This window comes from Falco cherrug, chromosome 15 (assembly GCF_023634085.1).
Source record: "Falco cherrug isolate bFalChe1 chromosome 15, bFalChe1.pri, whole genome shotgun sequence".
NCBI classification, from domain to species: Eukaryota; Metazoa; Chordata; class Aves; order Falconiformes; family Falconidae; genus Falco; species Falco cherrug.
Window position 1 is genome coordinate 21,311,244 of NC_073711.1, and position 24,185 is coordinate 21,335,428.

At 36.9% G+C, this 24,185-nt stretch overlaps 1 protein-coding gene across 1 annotated transcript in view; it reads right to left on the reverse strand.

Moving 5' to 3' along the window:
• Window positions 1-24,185, reverse strand: part of LOC102053859 (connector enhancer of kinase suppressor of ras 2-like) — a 213,110-nt gene that overhangs the window by 14,992 nt on the left and 173,933 nt on the right. The window contains exons 16-20 of the mRNA XM_055727544.1: window positions 21,824-21,872; window positions 18,037-18,085; window positions 16,422-16,597; window positions 14,852-14,925; window positions 7,469-7,540 (exon numbers count right to left, since the gene is read on the reverse strand). Coding sequence (XP_055583519.1) covers window positions 7,469-7,540; window positions 14,852-14,925; window positions 16,422-16,597; window positions 18,037-18,085; window positions 21,824-21,872 — 420 coding nt within the window. The remainder of the gene's footprint in view (window positions 1-7,468; window positions 7,541-14,851; window positions 14,926-16,421; window positions 16,598-18,036; window positions 18,086-21,823; window positions 21,873-24,185) is intronic.

Below are 24,185 nucleotides of genomic sequence, written 5' to 3' on the forward strand. Positions count from 1 at the left end.
GAGCACATTCTCTTACTGATTTTTCAATAAAAGCACTGGAAAATGTTAAAGTGGACTGGAAACAATTTTGTATAGCTTCACTGGCCTAACACACTATATTAAAACCAAGAATATGCCATTACTCATTGCACAAATGTATTAAATTTCTGTTCACTGCCTGCTACAATGTACTCCTGCCAAGCATGGTGATAAGCCAGTCTGAGGTCAGTGTGAGGTTCTGGGACTGGAGGCAACAATAATTTTCATAGTGGCATCATACTTCACCCACTTGGCTATTCCTTTCTACAGTCCAGAGTAAACCAGCACAAGTAAGAAAACCAAAACCACCTGAACCATCTCAGTTATAACAAATTTGAGAGAACTATTATGTTTAGTGTAGGAGAATATAAACCAAAGGCAAGAGGGTAACCATTTTTTTTTAAAAAAGGAGGTGTAAGGCTGTTATTTTTACAGTTATAGTTAAAGTGTTCCATAAATCCATGGAGAACCGGTCAGGAGGTACTGAGTTTCTGTGGTTCAAATAAATTCTATTTGCTAATATCCTCAGTGCTGGATACACATTTTACATATAGAAAATGGCTGGTATATAACAGAAACTAATTCAAGTGAAAAAGTAAATAAAAGATATACCCTCAAAAGGTGTAAATTCAAGAAATAGTATACCCAGCTTTCACTATTTCTTTCTGTTAAATGTTCCCTTAAAAATGAAACCAATGAAATACCAAGGCATTAAAGGATAGAATGATTAGTTACATATTTCCTATCTTTTGTGCATCTTTTCATCAATTAATAGTGGCATTTCTGTGTCATCTCAGGTTTGTATGATAAATGTTTCTCTGCAGGAATATATCTTCCTTTGCTTTTGAGTTTGCATCTACACTTGAGATTATTTAGCCAAACGGAAAAGCCAGAACTACAGTGGAAGTTAAATGTGACTTCAGTTATCTTTAAGTCTACTAAAATATAGGTTCCCTCGTACCATTTATTTCATACATAGAATCTATTCAGTGTAATTTACATTTAATTTCTGATTAAAACCTTTCTATTATATGTTTATGCATTAGTGGGATAATCGGATTTGAGAATTCATTGTAACATTCTTGCAATACAGAATTATATTTTAAAATTAATCTTGTATGTGTTATGCTGGCTTCTTCCTGACCAGTCTTTCTGACTGGACACCTAAAAAATCAATACGTTTCCCATTTTGGTTCCTAAGGTACATTATTTTCACTGTTTTCTAAAGGTTATAGAGGTACTATATTCATTTAACAGAATAAAGGTTCCTGTTATAGGTATGGCTAAAATGATGCTTTGATTTTCCTCAACACAAAAGAAGCCCCAAGACATAACTGATGTCTCACAGTGAAATATAACACTGAGCAGAGTCTGCTCAATGAGCTCATCTCTCCAAATATATCAACTCGCAGCAGCCTGTACTTCTACTATTTAATTTGTCACAGTTGCTGGAATTTGTTAAGTAAAATCATTCATGGGATAAACTGTAAGTACTCTCTGATTTGGTAATTTGACATGACTCTGTTGATCTTGTTTCATGCATTGTCTTCTTAGATTTGTCAGGCTGGAAAAAAAATGAAAGCAGCTCCAGACAGCTTAAGAGCTGACAAGTGAACCATGGCAAATTATGCCCCCTTTGCATGTGCATCTTCTTCATGCACTTAATGGATTTTTAATTTTTTTTTTTTAACTTCACCCTGTCAACCAAAAGCACAACCATGTCTTTGTAGTTAGAAGTCTGGTTTGGGGGTTTGGTTTGGGTTTTTTGGGGGGTTCCCCCCCCTCCCCCCATGGATTGTAGACAAAACTGTTCACTACTTCTGTAGCAAATAAGTTACCCTTCTGGTAACAAATATTATAGCATCTTACTGTATAAATACAGTTGTGTATCACAGAGAATATGCACACAATAACTTTATGATAGACTATAATTTCAGATAAAATCCAGTAATAAACCCTAAGGAAATCTACCAAAACAGTCACAAAACCTCACTCAACTGGAACTCTTCTTGCCAATTTTCAAACACACGTACAGACACAGTTGTGGCAGCAAATCAAAAAGGAATAATGCTTGTGTCAAGCTTGGAGTTTCAAGCTGACACTTAAAGGAATCTACTAAGAAAACAATAAGATATTTTCTTCATTAGTCAAATGTGGCTACCAGATTTCACCCTACTGTGATCTTGTCCTATTGGATTTAGCATATTACTCTGGATAATTCACAAAACTTTCCGGGCATCCAAAAGGCAAGTACCAGCTGCTGCATGCACCTACTGCTTCCTACACTGTGACATTTATACGCTTCAGCACGTGCAACCACGTAGTATTAACCAAGTGGTTTTTCTACAATGCTTATGAAAGTATGGGTAAATGATGAAAAGCTGTAGAAGAGAATCCAAGTCAGGATGTCTTAACATTTAATGAATGCTGTAATTTTATTCAGTTAATGAAGCTTTTATCTCAGCTTTCAAGAAATGATTGGCCCAAAACAAAGCTTTGGAGAAATAAAACATTCTTTATGACCATGAGAACTGAGTTTAGTATGGCCTGAGAATGGATGGGTGGGAGTTTTTGGGGGTTTGGAGGCAATTTTTTTTAAGAGATGGGATGATTTACTTGTAAAATTTTGTAATTCTGCTTCCACATACTCTTAAAGAAAAGAGATCAAATAAGCCAAACAATACTGTTAAATGCCCGACATTTAATTATGTTGATTACTTATTTCTGTTACTAAAATCTTCAGATTTTGAAATGTCAACTTAGTATCTCCAGTGTAACATCACAATATGTGACTGTAATGCATGTGCATTCATCACTGAGAGGTACAGCACTGTAATCACAAAACCTGCTACATTAAATGCAGTTGAACTGTTTGACTCCCAGAAGAACTGTACAAATTCACAATGGTATTATTTACAGCAGAATTTGATTAAGTTGCTTTTTGTAATTTAAACTAGTACAGAAAGCCAATGCAAATCCTGCCTCCTGCACATTAGGGATAAATTCACACCTGAATGCTAATTTGGATTGCGTATTGGATAATTGCAATTGTGTATTGTAAATTTCTTTGAACTCCTTTAGCATAATGCTATAATCCAGCGGTTCTCAAACTGTGTTAAGGGGGGAAATGGTAGTTCACAAGTCTACACTAAGTAATCTATACATTGTAGAAAGGAGGAGTTAGCCAAGAAAAGGAGATTTTGAAGACTACAGCTCTGTACTAGTACCTCCTGGTGTAATGTTTTCCCCAGATGGAGCACTATAGCTCTACCACTGCGCTGTTCACTCCAATATACATTGTGGTTTCATCTAGTCCCTGGGGCCTGCAGCTAGTTCTGATCAGAAAATTGTTTTACTTGTGCTGCAACTTATAAGCTTTTATGTTAGAACAGTAAATTACAGGACTGAAGCGGCCTCGGGCACAGGCTATTTTTCCTGGATTTGAAAGTTTATTGGAACCTAAAAGAAGGAGGGAAAAACCTGCTGTTTATGTTTACTTACAACACCACTGGGAATCTCCATTCCAGGGATTTCTGTTTGAAAAGTACCTTTCATGTTCTGCAGAATTATCTCCCTGCTTTTCATTGGGTAAGGGACCAACTGGGTGAGGAGTAAGAGCTCTTTAATAATTTACACATCTCTATTTGTTAAAGAACTGTTAAATTAGGACAGATAGATCTGACATGATTACTGTCCTTCACACTTCAGCAGGAACTCTTCTTTCAGAGGGGCAATGTCTCATAGGGAAGTATGTATGAAATTTTTCATTGCCAAGATTTTTTTTAGGTGTTAGCTTATTTGTAAGTGAATATTGAAAGTAAATTAAAACTAAAAGATGCATTAATACTGGCCCTTTGTCAAGGAAACTAACATGCCTAAAATTTAAAGGAAGACAGCTGAATGAACTTCAGTGGTAAACAGGATGATTTAGGGAAAGCCTTGAAAATACAGAGGTTATGCACCCTGTTTGCTTATAATCAATAGAGATTTAATTCAGAATACTTAAATTTTTTAATAGTTTCTTTTCGAGAAATATTGTGTTATAATCTTTCAGGTCTTTACTTGGAAAGCATTGGGAGTGACCCCTACAAAATCAATCATCGTTGTTTCAGTGGGTAGCAGATATTTGTTATATTTCTTTGAATGAACGCAAAAGATTTATGTGAGTTATTAAAATTTCAAAGTTAACCCAGTTATTCAAATCAAATATGGTCAAATTATTCAGCCTAAAATAGGAAATTTAAAAAATGTAATATTTGGAGTCCATGAGGAGATTGTAAATGCACTGCACTGCATACTTTAATCACACGGAAGTTTTAAATAAAATAGATACTGTAAAACAACTGAATATTATATTCAATGCTAATTTCCTTAGAAGTATTAAAGCGATAAACAGGTTATACATAGTATGGTAATAGATGAAGCACTTCTGGGAAATAAGGCCTTTAACAAGCTTGGAGTACCCTGTGACCATGGAAAGCAAAAGATGAGCTCATCAATTGCATTATTAATTCATTTCTAAGAACACAACTATGCTCATGTAAGACCTGACAAAACAGCATGAGCATTAATTTTGCAAACCAAAGTCTGTCTGCACCATGCAACACAGCAGGCAAAACTCAGCAGCAAGACAGTGACTCTATCTGCTACATACAAATCAATTACTACTCATTGTAGACAATTCTTTCAACAGCAAGGCAGTATTAGAGGCAGATTAAAATATTCTGGAGTGGAAAAAAATATTGAACAGTGAAGCTGATGTAAGAAACTCTAAAACCAGCTGTTAAAACAAAAGATGGTAATGCCGTTGAGCAAAGAGTATAGGTTCCCCACACAATGAATAAAGAAACGCTCTGTTCCTCTCCATGTTAGAAGTCCTTTACTTTTCAGTGTGAAAGATCTACCCTTCTGTGAGCGCAGAAAATCCAGTTACATTTTGTGGTGACAGCAGGAGCGTGAGATACCACACAGAGTATTTGCCCTATTTCCTCAGATTACATGGTTAGCAATTTGCTGGGAAGACAGAGATTTGTGAAATTAGTATTTTAGTGCATTTTTCATCTATGAGTCTTGCTTACTCATTTCAAATTTCACACAGGATAACTGGCAGAAGGAATTCCAGGAAGCATGTAAAAGCTGCAGGGGATGCCCAGGGATTTTACAGAGGTGGCATAGTAATCCATCATTTGGGTTGGGGAGTGAATTACAATTACTCTACAGAAACAGCATTTCTGAAGGAAAAATACTGCAAAAAATACTTCAAAAGGAAGTTCACCTTTTGTCTTCCCCCATGGGAAGTAGAACCAAAATGTCAGGAAAAAGGCTCTTTTAAATTCCAAACTAAATGATATGAAATTATATTCCTTTTTCATTGTTCAGCCTGGAGAAGAGAAGGTTCGGGGACATCTTATAGTGGCCTTTCAATCCTTAAAGGGGGCTTGTAAGAAAGATGGAGACAGACTTTTTAGTAGGGCCTGTGGTGATAGGACAAGGGATAATGGCTTTAAAGTGACAGAGGGCAGATTTAGATTAAATACTAGAAAGAAGTTCTTCCCTGTGAGGGCGGCGCTGGCAGAGGCTGCCCAGAGCAGCTGTGGGTGCCCCATCCCTGGGGGTGCTCAGGGCCAGGCTGGACGGGGCTGGGGGCAACCTGGGCTGGTGGGAGGTGTCCCTGCCCCTGGCGGGGGTTGGGGCTCGGGGGGCTGTCAGCTCCCTCCCAGCCCAAACCAGGCTGTGATAGTATGATATGAAAATGCACCCTGGCACCTTTCCAACTGTTACTCTCCATGAAGGCTATAAACTGTCATAACAGCTTTGTTGTCTCCCCATAGAAAAATCAATGAATATTGTAAGAGCAGTTTATTGAATGTTTGTCAAGACTTCCTGGTTTTGCTTGAGTCAGACCATTTTATGGTGTAATAGAAAGATCTGATCAATGGCACTTCAACAAACCATAGCTATCAAAGTAGCTAAAATCAAGGGAGAGACCATGCATAGTTAAAAATAGCAGAAGATCCTTACTTCAGCTTTGGACAAAACAAATCTCAGCCACAGTATATAACTGAACAATGGAACATTACTAACATTGGAAAAATATTTTTCAGCAAATTTACATCCTAAAAATGATGGCTAGCCACAGCAAGATACTCCTGATAACTGAACCTTATCCTCATCAGTGGACAATGAACTGACCTGAACTGTTTCAGTGCAGCCAGTCTTATACATCAGTACACTCTTTCTTGAAGGGTCATGTAAGCCACAGAAAATAAATTTTCAATTTAAAAATGATTTTTAGACATTAATATTCCAAAGAAAAAAATCCAGCCATATTCTGAGGTAGTTCTGTCTCTCTAAGTCTGCGAACAGAAAGAATTAACTAAATCTCAAAGTATTAGCAGTCTATTCCAGAAAAGACTCAAGACTTCAGAGTATGGTAACATTGTCCCACGTGTCCTTGCTTTTTACCTCAGCTGGGAATAAGCAAATTACTGAAGTAACAGGAGGAGGTAGAACATTTGACTTTGCCTTTGAGGATCAAAGGTACTGCCTCACCTTTATCTAACCACTGCCTTCATCACTGAATCACAAAAGAGAAGCACAGAGTAATTTAGGTTAGAAGAGATCTTGGGAGGTCATCTGTTCCCATACCCCACCCACAGCAGGGACAACTTTAATGCTGGATCAGGTTGTTCAGAGCCTTCTCCATTTGAGATCTGAATGCCCTCCCAGCACATCCAAAGACATTTAAAACTGAATGTTGCTAACCTCTGTTTGTTTTTGGGCAGTGATGTGATGAATAAAATCAATGATGACTGGGTTTTGTTGCTGGATTTTTTGGGGGGGAGGAGTTGATTTTCTTAAATTATTTTTTTTTCAAATTCTGATGTGAAAAATAAATGCATCTCATTTGTTCAATCCCATTCCTCTTTAAAAAAAAACCAAACAAAAAAACCCCAAACAACTTCAAATATCTTTCTCTGGTTTTAGGTCATGTCACATTACTGTGGATTGTCAGTAGAGCTGACTTTGAAATATTTTATCCCATCATGTGGGTATACTCTTAAGTATGCATGCACTGTTTTCGTATACCAGAAACATTTATCCCACACTAAAATTTCCAGCCTTGATCATCAAAAAATTAGAGGTATGATGAACTTTAAACCCATTAACAAACAAAAATTCTAATGAATGTGATTGAGACCAACACAACTAACTTGACTAACACACCTTTGCGGAATTGTGGCATTCGGCATGACAGATAAAATTCAGCAAAGCGAGCCACACAGTGTAATGTTTGTACTAAAATTAACAGAAGACTAAGTACTGAGAACACTATCAGTCGGCATTGAATCATGCTCCAGGAGTAGGTTTCTATGCAAGATGAAATACTATTTTCAATTGGAGTACCATGATAAAGAATATACTATGATAAAGAGGAAACATAACTTACCTATTCATTTCTTCAAGGCAGTCTGTTGCAAAGTAGAAGCTCTTTATTTTGGGGTGGCATGCTTTGAAGGCACTATAAAACGAACACAAAGAATAAAAATTACCTTTTCTTCCAAACAGTTTGTATACAAATACACAAGACTGAGCTGTTCTATGATTCTTCAGCATGTTAAAGGTTTCATAGTCATTCTGCATCTTCAGTCTGAATCTTGCTGGATAAATTTATAGATGGATTCCTCCTAATCTGATTAGATCTCATGTGTGAGCCAAATTGATTCTTTGTAAAAAATTTCAAAAGCCCTTGAATGACTAAGAAATATAAATCTTTTCCGTAACACATCTAAAAAATCCTTGTGTGAATTTCAAAATCTTATTGAGTATATTTTAGTACATCTTAGTTGTATTCCGAAGATCAACTAAAGGAGTAAGAGTCTGACCCCACCAGCTCCTGTCATGTATTTAGATGACTCTGTTTTGTGTCCTACTCAAAGAAATATAGAGGGCTGCCAATTTATGTATTATAACTGTCTTTTATCTCTAATGTAACTTTGATTCTGAGTATATAAATGGATTTATCCAAATGTATTTGAGGTTAATAAATGAGGATGAGAAGGAATATAAAGATAACTAGCCAGTAAATGCATTCAACTGGAGATGACATTTAAATTACAGCACACTCAAATTCTTACTTAGTCATAAGACTGTAAGATCTCTAGAATAAACTTAAATAAAGGAATGTTTCCTGAATTTGATACAATATATTTTTAATCCCTAATTATAATCTTCGTTCAATTTGAGTTTTAACAGAAGCAATATGGAAAGTTCTAGGGAACATAAGTGGCAGATTTGCTTTATTTGGAAGTAGGTAATATTAAAGAAGTTCCATAGATAGTCTTTATTCTTTAAATAGTCGCTTCTAATTCCAGCAAGCGCTTTTTCAAGTTACTTTAAAACCAGCCATATCCCAAGTATTTCTCATATTAGTCTACTAACCTTTGCTGTGATTTTCCTGCAATCAACATGAGTCATTTATAGTCAATGCTTCTTCATCTTCCACATAGCAAATAACAGAGTTGCCAATATTCAAATTTAAATCTTATGTTTATTTTTACACTATAATTTGTGGTCAGTTCTATGTATCTTACTATTTTTTATTTTTTTTTCCACAGTCTGTTCTCACAGCTTTTGGAGAAGTCCTAGCTGTTTGGGAATCCTCACACACACACACACACACACCCCTTTTGGTGATTTTCAGAGTTATAGAGTTAAGCTCTTTGAAAAGTGCACGTTAAATTAGAACTCACTGAAATAGCTACAAAAACAGGTCACATCAGGTAGATCTGACTTAGTTTTAACATCTGTGCTGTTTTACTTGTGTAACTGGTACAGTATTAGTAGTATGGTTCATGATATTCTTGGGTACGCTGGCCTGAGGTACTGAGTAGTAGCATGACAAAAGGCAAGTCTGTTGGTCCGTGCATTGCTAATTCATTCTCCTTCCTCAAATGTCAATTCCTTCACCAGCCACTTGGCCAGTGTGACTCAATTCTGACTGGTTTCATGGGACGAGGTCTGAGCCTCACTGTAGGCTGGCTGTATGCAGGCACCACTACACTGCAGTGGTCTATTCATACTACGTGCATGAGGTAACAATCAATCTCAACATCTGACGGTGTGGGTGATTATAGTTCACATCAAAATGCTTGTTGATAATGCTTTTGTATAGTATAATCCCTAAGCTCTTCCTCAGCTGAGCAGTTATTTGAAAATTGCTAAGAACAATAACAATGTCTTTTACAAAATTATTCTGTGACTGTAATTAAAAGGAGTATTGCTATCAAGGAAACCACAAACTCAGGACATTAAAGTCCATTATTTTGATTAGTTGGCAAATGTTAAAAAAACATCACACTATCGTTCATAACATTTATGTTAAAATACTGACATTTATATGGTAATTACCAGATGGAGGAATTAGATTAGAAATCATTACACATGGCATTATGAAGAACCTGTGATGCAAAGCTTCCACTATTAATAGCTTAAATGCAAATGAGTGTTTTATTAATTACTATGATTTATGGCCATTTTTAGAGACAAAAATGAGAGCTGATGAAGCTTCACGTGGGCACACTGATTTTCCAATAGAAATGGGTACAGTTTGGCTTTCCTAACAAAAGTTGTACAGAAGAATGAGGTAACAGCCGACTTTTATTAGTTGCAGTTTCCTTTTTCATGAGATTACAGGTAAATTTACCTTTGCACAGAGGGTCATCATAAAACATCTTAATTCCATAAGAAAATTGAGAAGTATTTAAGTATTGTTTTGGAATCTGGACATTAATAACAGCAACGGCAGATCCTCATCTCCCTAGCTACTTTGTTTTGCAAATGAAAATAGTGAGTGCATGGGAAATCCCAAGTGGGGAGAAAGTTTTCTGATGCCCACTAGATGGCAAACGCTTGTTAATTATATCTACTGAATGTTAAGATTTTAATGCAAGAGATTTTGCTCATTATATAAATATAGTTTTAAGTATATTGTGATCAAATTTATGATTTCTTTTACCCAATAAGTATAATATGATTTTAGTGTCAAAAATTCTTATCATTCTTAGTCTTTACTCTCCTTATGCCAGCTGACTACCAACAACTCCAGCTGCTCTAGCAAAAGAGATGATATCTGTCTGCGAATAAGAAATATGAAATAGTTTTGTATATATCTTTATGCACACATGCATATATTAGAGTGGTACATTACACATTGCTAATGACACAGTAATTAACAAATATTATGCCTCCTTACAGAAGTTTCTTACATAATTTTTAAGACTCAAAATGGAAAGTCATTACTAAACAAATACTCCTGCATTGTTACAATATTTAAGCATGATGTGCTATTTTAATGGTCGTATTTTTTGCTGCGATATCAGCATGCTTTTTTCAGTTGGCCTGAACTCTGTGCAACATCTCCACCTTCTAGTGTTCCGTTTGCCCAACTATCTTCCAGTTCTGACACTTAAGTATTGGCTCAAATTGGAGAGGATTATGTGGTGGATCTAAAGACCCTAATCCTCTGGATCAATCCTGTTAGAATATCACATGGTGGAGTTTCTGCTTATAAATAGGAGTATTTTCCTAGACAGAAATTTACATACACAAAAGCATTAAAATGCCAATATTGGGGTTTTAAAGTCAACCTCTTAAAGTTACAGCTTGTAAAAGTTAGTGTGATAAATAGAATTTAGACTTGGCTCCACTGTGCTCTTGTGTTGTGCTACAAGCTATGATTACATATTTGGATATTACATTCTCACAGGAACCCTACCTCAATTAAGGCACAGAGAATGGACTTGCTGGCGAGGTGAGTCAGGATTATGCAAGAGATAAGGCTACTTTCTGTAGGACTTCTGTCTCAGTTGTTATCAAGTTTGTGAATGTGTCATAAAATGCAGACAGAGCAAGAATTTTTTCAAGGGTAAATCAGTTAAATGCTGCAAGTCTTCCTGTTATGCAAAGGAGTTCTCATGTGCTAAGTCACAGCAAACAGGCTTAATAATTAATGTTCCTTAATATCTTTTTGCCTGATATTCTGGTAATGTCCTGAAATTGTGACACTTACAGCCGCAACAATGCATTGTACTTGTTACATATTTACATACTATGAAGAAAACGGGTCTTTATTGTTATGGAACGGAGCTCCCAATTCTGTGGAAACTTTTGATTTAAATGTTTTGTAGTTCTGTTTCTGGGCTGCAAAAAGCAACAATAAATCATCCATCTTCATCTCCCAGAAGTGTCACAAATTATTACTAAGGAAGCATTTAGATACACTAGCATTAAGTACTGCAGAAAATACTCCAGGAAAATAACTACACGTATAGAGAGAGGTGAATAATGCAATAGAATGATACCTATATTTTTACCTTCGGCTTGTTTTGGAGGGCCCAAACCTGAATGCAGTAATCTAGATGTGGTGTAATGAGTACCGAGTATAAGGGAATAGTCACTTCCTTGTCTGTTGGCTGCACTCCAGTTAACATAGCCCAGGAAGCTGTTAGCCTTGCCTCTGGGGGCCCGCTGGTGGCTCGGGTTTTATTTGCTGTCTACCAGGGCTGTCAAGTTCATTTCAGAAGTAGTAATGAAAATTGCTGAAACGGTAGCAACCTTTAAGATATAGCTTCATGTCTACCTATACTATATCAATGACATTTATATAGAATTCTGACTGCGCAGTTTCAATATGAAGGGCCAACAGTACAGCATATGCTGCCATAAATTTAAGACCTAAATTGGCATTAGTTATGCAATGAAAATTTTCACTAGGTGGAGATTTTGGAAAGTTCAGGCAAAGCACTAGTTAGCAATGATTAATTATATATGTAGTTCCATTAATCTTTAGTCTTGTGGATCAGCTTCATCATGAACCATTATAATTATCAGTAAGTTTGAAAATAACATGATATTCATGTTATGCCCCATCACGCAAACTTAAATAACTAAGATTTCTAATACAGTATGATTATTTTTAATCATGAAAATGCAGGTGTTGCCCAAAAGCAGTGGAAAGTTTTTCACTGTCTATGCATGAGACCTCCTCTCACAGAAACAAGGTCATTCCACATCCAAATATAGCCTGGAGAGCTAAACCAGTCTGAGATAATGCCATGATTTGTATAATAATGAGGGTACCTTTATTAAATGCATTAGTGAGGCAAGTGATCAAACCATACAGAATAATGCATTCAATTACTATATATTCTTGTGAAAGTTTTTTTAAGGCTATTTCATTCCGTGTATACTTTGGACAGCTAACAGTCATTCTATAAAACAGCATTCTCCATCTGACAGAACAGTGGAAAAGACAAACCTATTAATTGTTCTAGTAAGATTTCAAATTCTTTGCTTCAGTCAGGTTTGAACATTTCACAATGATGGCTCTGAATATAACAGAAATCTGAGGGGAAATCCAAGCTGAGTCACAAAACGTTCTTAGTTTTGCTTTTGAGAGAGCTGAAAGAAATTTGTCACTGTGATTTTAGCTGGACTTCTATACGCACTAAAATAGTAAGCATACTTTTAAGGCAATTTTAACTTAAAAACAAATGAATCTACCAAAAAAGAGAGGAAAAAAAGGAAAGAACTAGGTTTCTTTCCCCTCTATTAACTGTCAAGGTAACTGCTTTACTAGCTTTCACATTAATATCAAAATGGACACAGCCATATAAAAGTAAGAACACAACCAGATTTATATTTTCAGATTTCAAGCTTGCAATGAATTTTAGTTTACATTCCAGCACCTACTAAAACCCCACTATTAAATGCAAAAGGTATCCTAAAGTGGAAAGAAGCAAGACCTGGTCCTGTAAAATCTTTCACTAGCTCTAGAAAGAGGGCAAGAAAATCCTAACTGAAATGCTTCCCTCTAGTCTAGCAGAGACAATAATGAATTGTGAACTCGAACTTTTGCAGAACAGGCTGGGTCAGAATGGGTCATCATCACCTTAATTTTATTTGTACAAGGAATGCAGAAGAATCAAACCACAGGAAGCTGTCCCTAGGCTCACTGGAACCGTTAGCTTTTCAATGGAATCAGGCACTGGCAATCACACTCTGTCCTGTCCTCGGCACGACAACATAGGAGAGGACAGGCAAGCGCTTCAGAAGTGTGTGTACAGAGGCTATGGGTTAGAGCTGGCTGCAACAAGCACAGGGCCCTCCATTCACATATGCTGGATATACTGAAATGTAAGTGGGCATAATGCTGGATTTACTTTTTCTGTCCTTTTCAGAGAGGCAGGCAAATTGGTGGCAAGCATAAGGTGTAGTTTTTATGATGGGGGACATATGTAAGTGATAGTCCATGAAGGAAGAAATCAAAGGGAAATTCAGTTCAGCGAATTAAGGGAATATTAGTAACATTTTCATTATACTTTTACCCCTGGACCCACCTCTTTCTGAAAGGATTCAAAGCCTGAAGGTATTCAGTTTTCAGTAGTGTGCAAAGTTTTAGTTAATCAGACTTTTCCCTGTGCATATACCCTACAGAAATGGTTCTCTAAGACGTGTTCTGAGAAAATGTGCTCCAATGCTCAGAGGTAAGCTCTGGAAGCTATTTCTAGCTGTGCACGGTGACCTTCTGTTTGATCTTGGTTAATTCACTAAAATTTGTTAAGTGCTTTATATTCTAACAGAAGGGTATTATTTGTCCTGTATTTTTGTTCAATATCATTATTAATATCTACTCATTCCTCAGAGGAATTTATAGTGCTCAGTTCAGGTTTAATTTCTGTAGTGATACTCTCAGCTGAGGGGATTAATAGAAGTATAAATTGCACCGTCTTCTAATTCTCAGACAGACTGTAATAATACCTCCAGACAAGAACAAGCAATTGAATAGGTTTGATTTGCTGAAGAGCAGTCTCTCTTGTAATTCATATCTTCAGTATTTTTGTTCTACACGTGTTCATAGTTGTAGGACTTGTATTACTCAGGCCAAAAGGACATTCAGTCATTGGAAAAGCATAATAAAAATTCAGGATGCTTGGTTATAAGTAGGAAAGCTTTTGTAAAAGTGTCTTTAATACTATTCACTGTAGCTCCTCATGGCAGCAAGTTTTAAAACCCCAGATGCAGCATACAGAAGACACATGCAAATAATTCAGGAAATACTGGCGAAGTGCTAGTCTCAAAGCATCAGCGCTGTTCTGTTAAACCTGCTGTTTGACAGCTATGCATTCCAATCACAACACTGCTTGCAAGCAATTTCCAGAGAGTGTTTGTTATTAAATACGCCTTAAGTGTGGCAAAGCTTAGCATATGCTTTATACTGGAAGCATAACGCAGTAGTAGCAATATGCACATAAGCAATAACACAATGTTAATTTTGCATATGGAACCTAAATATTTTAGCAGCTGAGAATAACAGAATATTGGGTATGTAAGCTTCCTCCATAAAGGAGAAAAATGTTCATCATCCCTTGCTATGATATTTTTTATGGTATGTCCCATGGGAATTGTTTCTTGCACACTTGATTCTTATCAAAATGACCATACTGAACCTAAGAAAGTTTTATCTCTTGACTAACGTAATCACTGTTTTTTACTTTACTTATTTAACTAAAACTGTAACTGGGCAATCTGGAAAGCTGGCCAAAGAGTTATCCAATTCTTTGTAAGACAGTTTATGGAATTTACATTAAGTTGTATCTTTTGTAATAAAGAGAAACACTAAAGCTTAAGTGGATGTGTTATATATTATTTACAGATTTCAAGGCTTTCTGTGTAACTACCTTCTCTGTACTTTGCAAATTTTCAGTACTATATATAATATGCTTCCAAGAGGGATCCTTTGATTTATAAACATAAATGACACGTTACTTACTGTTTTCGTCTGCATTCAATTGCTCTATCTATCCTGAACTCAGGTAAACTAATGAATCCTTCTGCTTTTTCATCCTATCAAAAGAGAAGAAAAAGTGATGGTGAAGAAGAACATAGAGTTAAAGAAGGGAGAAATGAGCAGTAGCCATTTGGGTCTTATACTAAGAACAACCATTCAATCAGCTGACATACTGAACATATTTTCCCCATAATGTTTTCACTTAAAAGATGTATCTAATTCATCACACAATGTCAATCACTTTTTTGAAGTAATTAAATTGACAGTTTCTTAAAAGAGGCACAGTCATCCTAATTCCCCTTTGCTGAAAATTACAGAAAACCTTTCAGCACAAAATAGAGCACCCAAACCACCATTCAAAACATTAACAGCTACAGAGAAGAATTCCATTTCTTCATCATATAATCTACATTTTCAAATGGTTTTGTGGATGCCTCCTGTTAAAGTCACAATTGCGTAGACCATCTGTCCTGCTAGTAGTAATTGAGGAGGTTTCTCCAGCAAGCTCACCAGTGATTAAATGAAAAAGTAGTAGCTAGAAAGTATGTCTTGTCATGTTTTGCTTCTTTTAAAGTAATTTACCAGGAAAAGCAAGGAGACATATTAACACCAGTCACATTTTTGAAAAGTAATAGCAAGTGTACCAGTCTACTATGAATTATGGCTCGGCTGTAAGCAACAGACTGAAAAACAGTGGGACATATAATGACTACCACCTTGCATGTACCAATGCAAACCAAACAAAATGCACAACAAAACCTGAAGGCATTTATCACCCACAGCCTGAAACAATACTGTTTTGGGCTGACAAGAAAATACTAAAACTGAGGATAATGATGCTAGTGAAATTGTCCTCTTGAAGAATATAGAAAATATGAGGTAAAATACCAGTATTCAAAGCAGGCTGTAACACAGACAGTTTAGATTGGGCACACAAGACTTTGCATACAAAGGGAAGAACTGCAATCTAATTATTTTTTTTTCTTTTCCTTTCCATTATTTTTTCCTGCATATATGCAGATTGCACAAGCGTAGGCACAGGGTTTTCAATAAAATTTCACCAAGAACAGCGTTTTACACACAAGAAACTGCAGACTCCAGACTAGTTCAGCAAAAAGCCAAAGGAACATCTATATAAGGATAAGTTTCAGATAAAGAGTTCTACAAACTCAGATTTTCACATCGGCTTCCCGTAATGTTTAACTGACAAGAATGGTTCCACTCTATACATCACCCCACACAACTGAAACTAAGGAGACCTGAGCTTGAGCACTGTGTTAGTCCAAATAAATATTGTCTATGGAAAAGTATTAACCACTGGCGTATTCCTTTCTTTGACTGCCATAAATATCTGCTATTTTATTAAGCTTGGACTTGGAGAATTTAAAAAAAATAATTTCAATTGAAATATTTCCAGCTAGAGGAACCCAGACCTGGCAATTAAAGTAGTTTTCACTAACATATCCTACCATGTAGTAAAAATAGACTTAATACAACAGAATTATAAAGTTTAAGGTTTCATTTTGGCTTTCTGCAAACAGAGGATACTTACATTCTGGTTTGTATACCAGTACAAGGATGAATCTTTCAAAATAAACCAGTACTTTTTCCATTTCTGTGTGAAATAACCTTTGGCATCCTTTTTCTTCCATAGCCAGCCCTCACAATCTCCGTGCCCCAGGTCTTTGCAGGAAATACGTCTTCTGCTCCCACTTGTTAGAGAGCTCCCTGAGAATGCAACACTAGTGTGAGATACATTCCCAAATGAAAACAGGGAAGAACTATTCTTCTCAATATAAACACACTACTAATTTTTAATGATGACTCAATTCAAAATGCTTCAAGTATAATCCTCTTCAGTTCCAGGGAGAGGAGACTGAGCAAACAACCTCCAAATTTGACAATGCTCTGCAATTTTGGTTTCAGAGTGAATACAAAGTAAGAAGGGCCTGTTTTGTGTAATGGTTTATTTAATCTCTAGAGGATTCATTCCTCTTAGGGCTGCATTTTTATCTGATTAAGATAAGCATCACCATTCCAAAGTAAAAATGTATTTATTTAGTCCTCGATGTACGACATAGTCTGTATACAGAATGTACATGTTACCTCTTCCGTATATCTTCTGTTACTACAGACAAAAGGCCTGTCAAATTCTATGAATTTTTAAACTCGATTTTTATACTCAATATTTATAGCCAATAAAAAAGATCATTCAATTCCATAAAAATGCACATGCTTACATGCTTTCTATCGTGGATTTAATTGAACAACACTATTTTGACTTTACTGCATCCTGTTTGAAGGCATAGCACCAGGAAAAGTTGTTGTTGTTGCTATTGTTTCAATACATCCTAACTGAAAAGCTTAAAATTTTAGTGTGCCTTGTAAATATTAATGAGAATGGGTTTTGTCTTAATTATGGTATAATTTTTCCTGAAAAAGACTGTAGGAAATCTCCTTAAAATATTTGATATTTTTCTGTGACAAAGCAAGTGTATATTGCTACAAGAATTGTATTTGTCTTACAGCTGTGAAACAGCGTAGGAATTTAGATAACATTAAAACACCATCCTTTGTTCTGCAACATTCCACAACCAATTTTTTAACATTTTGCACATTTTGGAATAACATACTCTGCTGTGTCCTGGTCAGGTTTATTAAAATGTATTACATTTTATTAATTTATAATAATAAATTATAATAAATAAACCTGGTCAGGTTTATTAAAATTTATTAATAAATTAATATTCAGGTATTAAAAATGTATAGTATAATAAAAGTAAAATTTTCATAGAAAGGACACTAAACCAACAAATGGAATAAAAAAGCTCATTGGCCATATACTTTCATATGAATTTATTATGCTATAAATAGTTTTCAAATGTTCATTGTTTTAACAGTCTCAGGTAGGCCATGAGTAGATAGAGACAGCAGAATGAAAAGGCAAAGTATCCAGGTGTTACCTTCCTTCTGCTTTTCAGAGAAAATTTTACCAAGTTTAGCAATATTATACCTTATAATACATTTATTTGGTATATTTGATACCTTGCTTTGGTAAATTTAGAAAAATTTTAATTAAGTTGAACTTTGGCATTTGATCCAGATCACTTATTATCAGAGAAGTTGTCTCATTTTCTACATTCAAAATGTTAACTCAGATAAGTTACCTTTTGACCATTTTCTGCTTTTCACCCTGAGGGAAGCGTAATGGAATGACTGTAAGGAAAATAATAATTATGAAAATCCAATACAAACAGTAGTAACCTGAAAGTAACCTGAAAAACAGCCGGCATTCACAACCATCTCCATGGTTATCTCAGGATTAATTACCATAAGATCTCATTTTTGTCATTTAACTTACTACTGTAATAAACATCATAAAGAAAAAAACACAGTGCTACATCTGCAAATTAAAATCCCATCTTTTTTTCAATTATTAATTAAAATTGCAATCAAAATATTAAGGATTCTTTGCACAAATCGTTATGCAGTAGTCTGAAAACTAAGGATATAAACTCATGACTTAATAAGAATGACCTAATAAAATGAATGACAGTTGAAGTTTGTTGTAGGTATACATGAGATAGTCATACAAATATTCATTCACAAAGACATATCTACCACAAACATTATATAGCTAATGTGTAATGTGTTTGATGACATGTTGAAGTCACATTCTTTAATTGTTTCCAACCATAGAAAATGATTAAGTTTGGTAGGTTGGTAGGTTGATAACTGAGGAGAAAAAAATAAATTTTCTTCTATGGCTGCATTATAAAACTGTTACAGATTCTTAAGAAAAACCTGAAAGCATCTTATTATTTAAACCTTTTAAAAACAGGGATAGTACTCAAAAGATGGTAAGGATTTATCTAAAACATGTAAATGCTAGGGGAAAAAGGACAGGTCAACACAATGGAGTCGCTGCCTGATTGGTAACTGCTGCTGCCATTACCAGTAGAAAAACCAGCATTTATAGTGTGATAAACCAGCAGATCCAGGCAAAGGTGTAACATGGAAAAGGACATCTTGTTCATTTTCTTGATTTTTCCTTTGTGGCTGATAACATTCAGTTATAATGATAATATTTATTTATATATATATATATACACAAAATATAACATATATAATACATTTTAATATATTATTATACATATAATACTATGTATTTTAATATATTGCATAAATTTATATATAATATTATATATAATTATAATGATAATAATTCAGTTATTAGTAGAGGGCCTAGAAGAAGGGCACCTCAGTCACTGACGGGGATCTCCAAGTCGCCTTCACTAGTGGTATGACTACAGATAATTACCTTCTCCCAGAGATCATCTGACTGCTCACCCTGCGCACCCTACCTTATGGCAGTGCCCGAGCGTGCGGTCAAAGCCCAAATACATGCTACAAAAGTCCTCATTAACAGCTTTGGTACAACATATTAAATAAGTGTTTAAGACTGAGGATTATAATTAAAATTAAAAAATATTTAAATTAATATTTAGGATAGCAAAGGGTTACAGCTTAAGCAGCATAGAAAAGCAACAGCTGAAAACATGACTCCCAACTATTGGAGAGACAAAGTTTTATCTTAAATAAAAGCGGAGGAGGGAGGAGCTGTTTTGCACGTGCACGGACCAATTTGTAACCCTTCTGCAATGTAGCCAGTTACAGTGTCAAACAGCAGGAACGTTTTCTAGTGACTTGCAGAAATCGGCAATTCTTGGTTCCTGAGAGCTGGCTCAGAGAACACCAGCTTTCTGTGTTCTGTTTATCTCAGGCTGTTCTCCCAGTCAGACACAGTATATGAATGCTTCACAAAAATATTGTAATTCTGACAGGTGACAAGCTCTGTAAGTGTATATGCATCATATCACCATAAGACAGTACATATTCTCCATTTAACTTGATAGCTGTAAATCTGTCTCTGTTTTGAGCACTAGGGAAGACAAAGATTAATGCTTACTCCTGTGCTACAGGATATGTAGTAAAAAACAGTCAGAAAATGAAAAAAGAAAACTAAGTCTATAAGAAAGTATTAAAGATGCACAGCAACATTGGGGTTTTATTGATGTATTGCATGCCACAGCAGCTGTATCAGACAGTCACATGGGGCCAACTGGAGATCTGTGGTGACTGTGACAGAAACAACCTGTTTGGTGTTTCTCTTTCTGCATAAAAATGCATTAGGACAGAGCAGGTATCTCTTTCTGAAAAAGAAATCACTAGATTTGTCAATAATTTAGCATAAAAAAATATAGTGATGGAATAAACCGCTATAATTAAATTACAGTTTTCATGTGATTAAAGAACTGCAAGAAAAATGGAAAAACTGGAGGATATACACATTAGGACACTCACCAGAAACTGGTATGCATCATTCAATATAAAAGTTCTTTAAATAATTAAATACAAGCACAACAAATCAAGGAGAGCTGAAAATATTAGCTCCTCAAAACGTAAGATAATTGGTCTTACTGTGTTTTGTTTATGAACTCATGCAACGTATTCAAAAGCAAGAGAACTAGAAAAAGTGAAAGGTTTGCAGTACCTTGGGAATCAGTACTTAATTAGCACTGCTAACGTAAAATTCAAGCTTCATATTATGAGACATAAAGGAACTATATAATTAACTTTGTGGTAAACACTGTAAGAAAACAGAACCTGCAACTTTAAAAGGACTGTGTTGCTATGGGAAACAGATGATGTGAGAACATACTGTGGTTGTCAGCATTTAAGTTCTCGTCTCAAAACCACAACACAAAGTAGAATTTTAACGAAATGCACGCCCTTCCACCCCAACCCAAAGAGAAGCACACCATGGGGAAAAAAAATAAAATAAAAAGGTCATAGAATCGAATCTGTGCTACATGAGGCTAAATTAATAAGACTTCAACATAATCATAGTGTAGTAGTAGGAGTGCTGTTACAGAATCACCAAATGAAGTTATGCTATGTTTAAAAAATGCCCTGGAGACTAAAGATTCCGTTACCTGTCAGGATGAAGGGAACCAAGCCTATCAATGCAAAACTGCTTACATGTACCTCTGCTGTTTTGAACCTTTGGAGCTTTTAAGGAAAACCATTAACAAGTTCCAAACCCAGCCATCAGTGCATTCACTAGCAAAGTACACAAATCATGGAGATTATGCATATTAGAGGATTTGCAGGACCAGGATGCCGGGGAACAGCCACAGGTCCAACTGTTTTCCAGTGGAGGCAGCAGGCAAGGCAGGGATGGGCAGATAGGACAGCGTATCAATAAACACAACTGCAGGTTTTCACAAACTGTGAAAATTTAGCTGTACATCTTCCACTATTGCCACTGGTCTTCAGCCTCACTTTGTAAATATTAGGAAGGCAGAATGACATCTGGCAATCTTCAAAAGTTACTTAGCACCTACTTAGTGAAGAAAGTGCTAAGAATGAAGAAATAAGCATTCTGTAAATGAAGGTTCTGTTTGTCCTTCTTAGGAAATATTTGCAAAATACTATATAGCAAATTAATTTCTAGATATTTTCCATTGAAGACCTTCAAAACTGATATCACAAAAATCTTCAAAAATTTTAATCCCATCTCTCCCTATCATAGTAGTCATACTATTTAAATATTTTAAGAGTTTAAAAAATTTTCTTTACCTTTATGGCAACCTTCCCTCCAGAGTCCCTTCCAAGCTAGACATTTTTTATGATTCTCCTCCCAAAACTAGTAACACATACTAAGGTGCCTACTAAACTTAACTAAAAGTACTGCGTACACACTGAACTGCTGTGGTTGCAGTAGTCAATTTTCTGAATATGAAATTATTCCAAGGTTTTTATTTTCATATGTTTTATAATATAGACAAATTTCAAGGTTTATGATACTTTTAATATATTTTAAAAATACAACAGTGAATTGAACTGTTAGAGATATTTTGTTTTTTTCAGAGTACATTTATAAATCATTACCTTCCTCATGGATGTGCTTCCTTGATGGTCAATGGCAGAACTTACATATCTAGGACAGAGAAGAAGAAAGATGTCAAATAACTACAGAAAAAAAATAAAATCTGAGTAAGTAGTGCATATACACTCATTCTCTATACATTTCCAAATGTATGCTTACAGATGCAATTATGTTACAAGTTATTTAAAATACAGCACTTAAAATGGGAAGCTCTTTACAAATTTAACTATTGTTTTCAACGGAAAGTGCTAATGTTAAGAAACACAAAACCATTCTTAATATTCTGACTTAACATATAAATCATCTGAGAATATATGTTTCTGATTCAATCCCTGGTTTAAAAATACTTAACCCTGATCAGCTAATATTCAAAAGCAACCAACATAATTCCTCCCTCCTAGGGTCTATAGTCTTAAGACATATAAAACATTGGCTCTTTCTTGCAGGGCTGACTCTTATTTGTGCATTTCTTTGAGCATCAACAACATTTAACACAAGTATAGTGTATTCCTAGTGTCCAGACTAAAATGAAAAAGAATAAATATTTTTAAGCAAGAAAAATGTATAAATAAAAATAAATAATTTAGCAGGTTTGTTTTAAGAGCAACTTGCATTTTTAAAATGTAGCACCTTACAGATACCTGTTTGAAGTGATATTCTGACCTTTAGGACAGACTTATATCTGTTCCATATTTTGCAAAGTTGGTTCTTTCCCATGTCATTACAGAACCAAATAAAAATTTGAAAGCTCTTCAAATTGCTTAGTGTGTGTTTTCCTTTGATTTACTTTTTGAATATCTTAAATTTAACAATATGTAAGCATGTGTATAAACATTATATATGACATTAATAAGTATGTAACTATCAGGCCAAATCTGACAAGACTGTCAGTTATGTTTCCCAGGCACAGAGAAAGTCTGACATCTTCTTTTGTTCTGTTCTTTCCCCACTACCTCCTCCATAGCGGAAGCACTTAAAACCAGGACATTCCTAAAGATCACCGCTATTCAGCATTTAACTAAAAAATTTAGATCATCAGAAAAATACTAGTATTTTTGTGGCACCGATATCCTAACGGTATCTTTTGGCTGGCAAACAAGGAACGCAACAGTACATTTGCTATCCCATGGCACGTGCCGGAGTACCAGGCCCAGCCAGCACAGGTGTAGGGAAGGCAGGTCCTGCTTGATGAACCTGATCTTCTATGACAAGGTGACCCTCCTAGTGGGTGAGGGAAAGGACCTAAGTAAAGGTTTTGACATTATTTCTCACAGCGTTCTCCTGGAGAATTACCCTTTGCTCGGTAAGACACTGGCCGGGCGACCGGGGCAGGGAGCGGTGGTGAATGGAATTACGTCCCACTGGTGGCTGGTCACAGGTGGCGCTCCCCAGGGCTCCGTGCTGGGGCCAGTTCTGTTCAAGGTCTTTATCAATGACCTGGGCGTGGGGACGGAGCGCCCCCTCAGTGACTTTGCAGAGGACACCAAGTCGGGGGGCAGCGCCGATCTGTGGGGGCTGGCGGGCTCTGCAGGGGGGGCTGGCCTGGCCCAGGGGCCGAGGCCACTTGCGTGAGGCTCCACAAGGCTCGGTGCCGGCCCTGCCCTGGGCAGCAGCCCCATGGAATGCTGGGGCTGGGGGAAGAGCAGCTGGTGGGGGGCTGCCTGGTGGGACAGAACTGGGGCTGCTGGTCAACAACTGGCTGAACATGAGCCGGCAGCGTGCCCGGGCGGCCACGGCGGCCACCGGCATCCCGGCTTGTGCCAGCACCGGCGTGGCCAGCGGCAGCGGCGCAGCGCCCGTCCCCTGCGCCCGGCACTGGGGGGGCCCCGCGAACGCGGGGTTCAGGGCTGGGCCCCCGCTACAGGACAGACCCTGAGGGGCTGCAGCGTGTCCAGGGACGGGCACGGAGCTGGGGAAGGGGCTGCGGCACCGGCTGGGGGGGCTGGGGGGGCTCAGCCTGGAGAAACGGGGCTCGGGGGGGCCCCATCGCTCTGCGGCTGCCTGAGGGGGCTGGAGCCGGGGGGTCGGGCTCTTCCCCCAGGGAACCAGCGACAGGACAAGAGGGAACGGCCCCAGGCTGTGCCAGGGGAGGGTCAGGGGGGATCTCAGGAGAAATTCCTTCGCGGAAAGGGTGGCCGGGCAGGGGGACAGGCTGCCCAGGGACCCGGTGCTGTCACCGTCCCCGGGGGGGGCTCAAAACCCCCGCGGGCGCGGTGCTTGGGGACATGGTTCAGTGCTGTGTTAAAAGTTGGACTGGATGATCTTAAAGGTCTTCTCCAGCCTAAAAGATTCTATGTTTCTGTGATAATTCTGTCTTAAGTCAGCAAGTCACGAAGTTGCATTTTCTTATTTGATGATTTCCAT